This window comes from Mercenaria mercenaria, chromosome 9 (assembly GCF_021730395.1).
Source record: "Mercenaria mercenaria strain notata chromosome 9, MADL_Memer_1, whole genome shotgun sequence".
Taxonomy (NCBI): domain Eukaryota; kingdom Metazoa; phylum Mollusca; class Bivalvia; order Venerida; family Veneridae; genus Mercenaria; species Mercenaria mercenaria.
This window is the reverse complement of record NC_069369.1, coordinates 7,050,843-7,060,609: the sequence shown is the minus strand read 5'-3', so window position 1 is coordinate 7,060,609 and position 9,767 is coordinate 7,050,843. Positions and strand designations below refer to the sequence as shown.

Here is a 9,767-nt window from a genome sequence, read left to right as displayed (position 1 = left end):
AGCTTGTGTGTGTAAACGGAATTAAAAGTTTAACTTTCTCGAATGTAAGGAACGAGTTAAGAACGTTTCTGTAAATATATCTAGACTCGAGAGAAAACAAGAATAAAAGAAGTACTGACTCTGTTTACTTTATTTATCATTTAAACAAAACATTACAATGGAATCAATGGATAATCTGTCAATTTGTACGGAAAGCCTAAGACTTTTGCCCAACGCAAAGAAGTGCAATACATCCGGTTAGACTTCAGAGCAACCAAACTAAATTATTTTATATTTCATACTTTTTAAAGGAAAAAAAAAGCAGACGAGCTAAAAACTAGACTTCCTTTGTATAGACATTGTCTGTCACACGCTTCCTTCCAACAGCAATATTCCTCTACAAATATCTAGCAAGTCTTTTAAAGTGTTCTTATAGAGAGAGATGATGTTATAAATCAGGTTTGTAGAAACTAACAGATGCACTCTTTAAGAACGAATCCAATATTTTGTTTGTAAGTATAGACTATTTTCTTGAATGGCAAGCTACACGAGTTTCGTATCGATTGGACGCCTTCATCGTTTTTCTTCTTCCCACTATTGATTTTTGTCCCATTTATATAGCCGAATACAGAACAGCGTTAACTAATAACAGTGAACTCGTCACATAGGCTTGTCACCGCTGCACCATAACATTCTCCTTATTATGATGGTATGAATGAATGTAAAAGAACTAGAAATGTTTCGCGGAGCGACTTTGTGAATTAAGATAGGGCGACGGCTGATCTGTTGATTAATGTATTTTTGAAAATTGTAGAAGCTGACATTGGATTGTTTTAGTTTTATACACTTTAGGAAACTGTTACTTTAGTTTGACAAAAGAAGATCCGCTGTGTTTATAAAAGAGAAATTTTGATTATTTCTTAGGAGGCCGGTTTGTACACCTGGGATGCCGATGGAAGTGAATAAACTGTCTCCGGCACAACTAAAACAATTAATTGACTCGCAGGTATCTTCAAAGCTACTTCTGCTGGATTTTCGGTCATTTTTATTGTACAATAATGACAGAATCAAAGGCGCAGTGAACGCGTTTTGTCCGTCCATTCTGAAACGCCGCTTTGCTGCTACAGGATGTTTACGTCTAGAATCTGTTCTAACACCGGAGATCAGAAAAAAACTTCGCAACGGTGACTATACAAAACTTGTGTTGTATGACAATGATGATACCGTCCGGGAAAGCTCCGATCTTGCAGTTGTGATCCAAGGCTTGAAACATGACAGATACAGTTTTAACACAGTTTCCGTTCTCAAAGGTAAATACAAAGCAAACATATTTAGCATATACACCAAAGTGATAACCAAAGTAATTTGAGCAACATGATTTTTTTAACACGAAAACATTATTTTTTGTGGTCGTTTAATAAATGATTAACACGAAAACGATTATTTTGTCAGAGATAGTTTAGATGTATCGACGCAGAGTAATTTTAATAGGTAAATTCTGTGTTAAATATTTGCTTTGTTCCATTAAAGATATTTTGAAAGTTCTTTTTAGAAACCGATGGCATACAAAATATTACGTTTAGTTTTAGTTGCTAATATGTTTACAAAAGTGGACATGTTTTCTTCGAACCTTTCTCTGAAGGGAAAAATAACTAAGGTTGAAGGATGGTATGTGCTTTCTTTTTTTCTTTTTTTTTTTGTCTTATAGTGTAGAATTCTGGTTTCTTTTCGTGCCGTATTGCGTCATATGACGCTGCACTCTAATGATTGTTTTTCCCATTTGGAAAAGAGACAAACAAAACAATTTAACTGACAGTGTTTTGCTAGTAAAGTAATAGTGTACAATTATCATGCAAATGAGATAATGCAGAGATGATTTAAAAAACAACAACAGTAAAATATTACAGTAAAACATAAGTTTCAACTTCATTTTCAATTAGCCAGGGTCTAAATATATACAAAGGCTGTACCTGTACTTCTGGACATTACGTGCTGATTCTGTACTAGTCTACAAAATTCTGGTACTGTATTTAATTAAATGAAATACTACTAAATGTTATACGTATTTTAAAAAGTTATATTTGCGTTAATACACGGCCAATAGTATAAATCTAGCCTGATGGGTTTTGGAAAAAGGCAAATCTTATGAATTAAAATATTTTTCTCGCTGAAATGAAAACATTGTATTTCTTTTTTGTGTGAGATTGCATATTTGTGATGAATGCATTTCAACGACATTACTTCTTTAAGTATTTGTAAAAAAGCGATCAATAGGTCTTAAGGCTGTGTACTTTAGAAACTTTATGGCATTGTTTTAACCTTATTGATATTGTTTTCTATGTGATAACAGCAGGTGTAATATGTACTTTAGTTTCTCTTTTCATGTCAGTTTTTACATTTTACCATTGATATTTTAAGGTTTGTTTATGTGCAACGCCATTGAATGTGTCACTGTATAGAAATAGGCGTTTAATCAGTATCAGTAGTTTCAGTTTCATGTCTGAGAAAATCCAGAATTTTTATATATTGATACTGGTATATCAGTCAAAGAAGAATATATTATTTTGGCAAATTCAGTTTTACTGTTTTCCCTGAAGAAAAAAAAAACTTCCGATGAATTCCGGGGAAATGGAAACTTTCATCAATGTCCAAAATTTTCAAAACAAATCCAAATTCTATACGAAACAGCAGCATTGTTGTTGTTGTTGTTTATTGAAATACCTTTTAAATTGATTGCGCAGTTAATATATAAGAATAATCTAAGTAAGTGTACTATACCGCTTTAGCGAAAATATTTGTTTTAATGAAAACATTTGAAAATCAAATTTACTTTTTTTATACTTAGTTTATATGATCGATACTTGATGGAAGTATTTCACTTTAATAACATATGCGGGAGAATATAGTGATTAAATCCTGCATGTACTAATTCATAGAACCCGCTAGTACTAATTCATAAAACTCGCACTTACTAATTCTTAGAACCCGCACGTACTAATTCATAGAACCCGCGCGTACTAATTCATAGAACAATCACGTACTAATTCATAGAACAATCACGTACTAATTCATAGAACTTGCACGTACTAATTCATAGAACCCGCGCGTACTAATTCATAGAACAATCACGTGCTAATTCATAGAACTTGCACGTACTGATTCATAGAACAATCACGTACTAATTCATAGAACTTGCACGTACTAATTCATAGAACCCGCGCGTACTAATTCAAAGAACCCGCACATACTAATTCATGGAACTCACACGTACTAATTCATAGATCCCGCACGTATTAATTCATAGAACCCGCGCGTTCTAATTCATAGAACCCGCACGTATTAATTCATAGAACCTGCACGTTCTAATTCATAGAACCCGCAAGTATTAATTCATAGAACCTGCATATATTAATTCATAGAACCCGCACGTATTAATTCATAGAACCCGCGCGTTCTTATTCATAGAACCCGCACGTATTAATTCATAGAACCTGCATATATTAATTCATAGATCCCGCATGTATTAATTCATAGAACCCGCGCGTTCTAATTCATAGAACACGCACGTATTAATTCATAGAACCCGAGCAATCCTTAAGTTACAGCTGACAGTAGATGAAATATGTAGGTAATAAACAAAGCAGTAATAACTGGAAATTACTATAAATGTGCAATTCAACTTAGTTTTAAATGACGAAATAAATATGTACCGATATCGTAATTTTCATATTAAATTGCTTTAATGCCGCACCAGTCTGATACATAGTATAAACGAAATTTCTTACAGAAGTGTCATGAAATACAGATTTTTACTGTTTCTGACTGGTATAAACGTATCTTACTCCGTACAGCTGTAAATTCTGTGTCAAATAAGCATGATACTTCTAAATAGTGAATAGTATATCATTATTGTAGCAGAAAAAAAAATGATATTGCGCAATGCTAATTACCAATTTCTAAATGACAAATACTTAATGCTAAATGCAAATTACTTAATGCTAAATGCCAAATACTTTTTGCTAAATTCTACATGTCAATTGCCATATGTCATATCCTTAATGCTAAATGCCAAATAGCCTATGCTTATTGCCAAATGATAAATGCTACTCGTCAAATGCTTTAACTTGATGAGTAAATGATCTGTATCCCTTGAACTAATGACTATTACTTTTAATCACGTGAAAATATATAAAGTTCTACCAGTCTGATTTATAGCAATAACATGTTCAAAAGGTTATGGGAACATGGGACCGAAACTTTCACTCTTAATATTATTTCTTAATAGAGACAAAGTTATGTAACAAAGGCCAATGGCTATTTAAAATTTTACTATGACATTCATACACTGATATGTTCAGCTCTTTATCTGAATAAGCACTTAGCAATAAGCATTTGGCATTCATTGTTTCGTATTTATCATTTATCGTTTGATAATTACTATTTAAAGTCAATATTTGACATAAAGCATATAGCAAATAGCATTTTGCACTATCATTTAGCATTTGGCAGTTAGCATGGCCAGCGGCCTTCCATAGGATAGGGTTGTAGTGGTGCAGTATTTGGCAGCTTGAACTACAGCGCTTGCGATCCGGGTTCGATTCCCGGTCGCGACTGATGTGCCGATTGCTACTGGGTAATTTACTTTACTTGGTAATGTTTTCAACAGTAAGGTCTAGAATGAATGCTGGGGAGCTAAGTATGATACATGTTATGAAGATAAGTTGTTTTGTCATTGAAATTTTATGTCTTTTCTAGGTGGTTTCCATACATTTCGTTTGAAATACCCTCTACACTGCATTGGTCACAAAGGACCACGTGATACTTCAACATGTGCCATATCAAAGTTATCGCCAGTAAAGTCTTCTCGCAAATTATCTGCGAATGAATTTAAGGTAAGTTAAAATGTATTGAAACATACTTGATAAAAGCTAAAAGCAATCTAGAAAAGGAAAAGTTACATGCTATACACGAACCGCACGAACCCATGGATTTTTTCCACCGTTACGTTAAACCTTGGATCTGAAGGTAGCAAGGGAATAACATTTTAAGGAGAAAAATGTGTATTAAACAAACATAAAACACCCTGATGAAAAAGATGTGGACATTAAACTATATTGTTGAACGCTTGTTTCTTTTCGGTAATTCTGAAACATTAGTCTTGTCTTTGGTCACCTAGGTGAAGCTTGATTTGGGTAGAGGTATTCAGATTTATACAATGTTATTTGCCTATCCCATTCGTATCGTTCTTGGAGAACAGGTAACAACACATTTGAATGTGTTTTTTTTTCAAATTTATGATCAATCCATTTACAATCTCAAACGAATCGTCATTGGTCCTCGGAGTGATCTTCGGATGTGTTCATCAGAATTCTAGAAGAATTACAATTTAGTGTATTTAACGTATGGTCCAATTATCATTCATAACGTCTTTAACGAGTCTAATAATTGACGTTTCTCAGTTTTGCATAAGGATTGCTTCCCTGTATGATAATGATCCATAAAATGTTGGTACTGTGGACGTGACCAGTGGTAAAAACTAACTGATGCATGCTTTTTGCAAGCTATTCCAATAAAATACCAAACAAATTGTGTAGAAGGATGTTCATCGTTAATAATTTTTCAATGCCATATATACATTCTATGCCAAACTTGTTAGAAACGAACATGTTAAAAAATAACACTATCTGTGGGTAAGTAGTCCTAAGTATTAGAATTGCTTAAGTGAAGAAGCTAAATATTATTTGTCTCCAGCAAAATTTAAAGGGATCTTCAAATAGAACGAACCTCCTCTCCAGTGACCATACTTATTATCAATGTTTACAATCAAGCCTTTCCTCCACCATCGAGTACTGCATACAAATACAGAATTTTAATAGATACCACAACTATTTCGTTCCCTACAGAGTTCTTCCTCGCGAGATGTGATATGTTTTAATAGAATGTAGGAAGCATGTTTCGTGTCATCAGTGAAGTAGCCAGTTATACCATTGACAACAACGTACGAATACAAAGTTACCGTTTCCAATACATGACTAGCTCGGCTCCAAAAAGCAATCTGTTCTTGTTCTAAATCTTATAAGAAAGTTTTTTGAAATACATTTTGCCTAGTGTAATGATTTATATATTTAGTAAGGTTCCGTGTTGTTGCTGTGCATAATTATAATAGCAAATGGTCTAAATCTGTTCATATTATTGTCTTGCATAAGGTAATGATACAGTAGTTTTCATTCGATATAACGTGTTTATATAGCATTAAATTGAGGACTATTAAATACTCTACAGAGACACGTATATTCTGTACTCCTGTAATATTTTACAATGCTTAAGATTGTATGCCTTTACCATAACAATATGTGGTATTCCATTCTTCAGTTTCCGAGTGATATTTACTGCAAGGACTAAACTAAAATCTTTCAGTTATGTTATGCAATTTTATTACAAAATCTTAAGAATAAGATATGCATTCTGATGTTCCATATTCATAAGTATTACACCATTTACAATTTAAAACTACAAAATCTTGTACATTCTGTACATCTTGCAATCAATCTTTCAGTTAGTTGAATTCTTTCCTTCAACTTTGATAAATTTTTCTGCATCTTTACATTGTTTTTTAGATGTGTTTATGCTAATTTTATTGAATTGAATGTTCTACTTTGACCTTTGATTTTTGATCAATTTCTCCTTAGCAGAGAACAATTCTAAAATTCTTTACAGTCATTTTCATGAAAGTATTCAATAATCATTTTGTTTCGTTTTATACGTTTTTATTAATTATGTCTTATTTGGTTTTCATTAAAGCATGCTCCCACACAACTTATGCCTCACTTATACATCGGGAACGAACGAAATTCGCTGGATACAGACCTCCTCCAGCAGCTCGGTATCACCGCCATCTTGAATGTTTCAACAATGTGTTCCAGTCACGTGAAAACTGGATTCGAATATAAATGTATTCCTGTCCGAGACAACGAATCTGAAAATATATCATGTTGGTTCAACGAAGCATTACACTTTATAGGTAAAACACTTTTAAAGCAATCATAAAATTGTAAACTCAAATTTTCACATTGCAATTATTTTCTTTATAAACAAATGGTAAAGATAAATTATGATGATGGTTTTAGATAATGTTAAGCTACATAAACACATAAGAAGCGTTCACGATCTTTAGAATAATAGAAACGTTGCCGTTTTCGTCAATTAATACAAATGTTGCCATTTAATCGTATTAATTGCCTCAGCTTCCGTATGCAAGACCCGGGCTTTATTCTATGTTTTACGGATAAATGATGCTCCACCATCACTTTATTTTCAAACAAGCAGAACTACTTTAAGTAAAATTTAATTTCTTTATCATACATAAAATCTCAAATCGTTTTACTTACGTAATAGATTTGTCATATTACAGAGACAATTCGTAAGCAAGAAGGCATTGTCCTTGTTCACTGCAGAGCTGGAATCAGCCGGTCAGCAACGATATGCATCGCCTACCTAATGACCTATCAGTCCTTTACCTTAGACCAAGCGTTTGAGTTTGTGCGTGCACGAAGAGAGATCATCTCCCCAAATATGAATTTCATGCAACAACTTTATGAATTTGAGCGCATGCTCCTTGTTAAGCGCATGAGCGCTATTGTATATCCTGCCGTCCATGAGATTAAGTCGCCATTATCATGTTCACAAACTACAGAGCGTTCACCGGTTGTGGTTTCCAGTCACTTCAATTTCAACGTATGTGCACAAATCTGATATCACCGTATGTAGCATGGTGTCACCGTATGTAGCATGGTGGGAGTGTTTCACAGATTCATTAAATAGACATACATGGGTAGCTGCATTTTCTGAATGTAGACTTTACTGTTTGTCTTTGTATTCAGTGATTATATAGGTACAATGTAAAATTGTTGTGTAGGAAAAAGAAGAAAATTACATATGTATTTTGTACATCGAGTGGAAAATTATTTCAAAAACAAAATATTCATGTAAGAGAACTTAACAGCCTTTTCTTTCGATTTTGAACATCATTTTATCTATGGCACACGCGAAGCTTGCTAGTGTAAGACAGTTGTATTGGACATATACAAAGCAGTTGGTTAAATACTTCTTGTTCGAGTTAATTAAGTTTTGAATATAAGCAGTTTATTTTTTGTAGTTCTTGCTGGATTTAGCGTCACACAAATACGTCGGAGTGGAGCGAGTGATTGGAAGTCGGCGACCTTAACCATTCGATCACGGAAGACCCGTAGTAGGTTAAACGCAATACATGTGCACTTTTTTTATTGATCTCTTTCACACTCGAAGTTTTATAAGCTGTATGCGTGAAACAGATTTTATAGAATTTTAATTTTTAAGACGCGGGCGTGTACAATAACGTGCCAAAAAGTAAGCACACGTCAGTAATAAGCATCTGTCAAAACATTTTCGACAAAAGTCGAGTTTCTTGAAAAGATAACAGCATCAGATTTAATTGACAATTTATGATAAAAAATAAGCATATGATGAGCGGTGAAAGCAGCGGACATGAATTGTTTCAATGTTTAATAGTACATACAGAATTATGTGACTGTGTAGAGCAATGCGGGAATTACGGGTACTATGGCCTAATGTGTGTTGAACAGTATATTTAAATTTTACTTTTGAAAAAATGAATACACAATCTTAATGGTAGTTTTTGCATATTTTTCATTAAACTTCTCTAAATTGCATGAGAAGAGTTCATTTGTACATAGATAATATGAGGATACCATGCACATGCTTATAATACTTCCACCGCGGTATGGCCTCATGGTATATCAGAGTCATTATAGACAATTAAATTATCTTGACTGCAGTTATTATACAGTTTGAAACAGTTATCGGGCGTGCCATGCTATTATACCAAAATGTTAATACATGCTTCTTGAAAATATCTCAAATGCAATAACGATATTTTCGGCAATTCAAGAATTAAATGAGCCGTGCCATGAGAAAACCAACATAATGGGTTTGCGACCAGCATGGATCCAGACCAGCCTGCGCATCCACGCAGTCTAGTTAGGATCCATGCTGTTCGCTTTTAAAGCCTAATGTAATTAGAGAAACTGTTAGCGAACAGCATGGATCCTGACCACACTGCGCGGATGCGCAGGCTGGTCTGGATCCATGCTGGTCGCAAACCCACTATGTTGGTTTTCCCATGGCGCGGCTCAAATGTTCATGCATAATATTTGCTAAAGTTTTGTTTTAAAAAATGTAGAAAAGTACCACCTATCGTTTGGGATACGTACCATATCTGATAACTGCGATTTTTAGTCATATCAAACTGCATTATATCAATTTGTTCAAATGAATGGTCACTAATTAATGCATTCATACATATTCATTTTTATGCATTTGTTATCTTCATACAAATATGCATTTATAGATAAATCGTATATAATTCATATATACATAGTATCGTAGTTAGATATTGATAAGTATTATTTATTGTTAGTATAGAATTCAGGAATCGTGTACTTACGCCATAGTATTTGTTTATAGAAATTTATCAACAGATAAAAAAATGGTGCAGTGTACATTTTATCCGAATTGTTATATACAGGGTTGTATGTATAATAATTGTGTAGAATAAGAATAAAGAAAAATGCTAACTATGTATTTTTTCACTTGTCCTGTATTACTTTCAATATTCGGTCGATAGAACTTTTGAAATACATGCATGCTTATTTGCCGAGGTGTGTTCAAGCCTACCTGATCACGACATTCAGCTCTGGCAAACCTGTAACCATTACTGGTGTGGTATTGAG

General features: G+C 33.6%; 1 protein-coding gene across 1 annotated transcript; it reads left to right on the top strand.

Annotated features, from left to right (window-relative positions):
* Positions 1-636: 636 nt before the first annotated feature.
* Positions 637-8,948, top strand: LOC128559643 (dual specificity protein phosphatase 4-like). The gene is made up of 4 exons (XM_053551947.1): positions 637-1,289; positions 4,735-4,871; positions 6,781-7,000; positions 7,391-8,948. Exons 1-4 carry the CDS (start codon positions 926-928, stop codon positions 7,729-7,731), a joined length of 1,062 nt encoding a protein of 353 aa, XP_053407922.1. The 5' UTR covers positions 637-925; the 3' UTR covers positions 7,732-8,948.
* Positions 8,949-9,767: the final 819 nt, after the last annotated feature.

Excerpts from the sequence above, each read along its gene's own strand:
- LOC128559643 (XM_053551947.1), top strand. The coding sequence starts at position 926 with ATGCCGATGGAAGTGAATAAACTGTCTCCGGCACAACTAAAACAATTA. Across the intron at positions 4,872-6,780 it reads TATCTGCGAATGAATTTAAG|CATGCTCCCACACAACTTAT; the intron begins GTAAGTTAAAAT and ends TTTTCATTAAAG. Across the intron at positions 7,001-7,390 it reads CGAAGCATTACACTTTATAG|AGACAATTCGTAAGCAAGAA; the intron begins GTAAAACACTTT and ends GTCATATTACAG.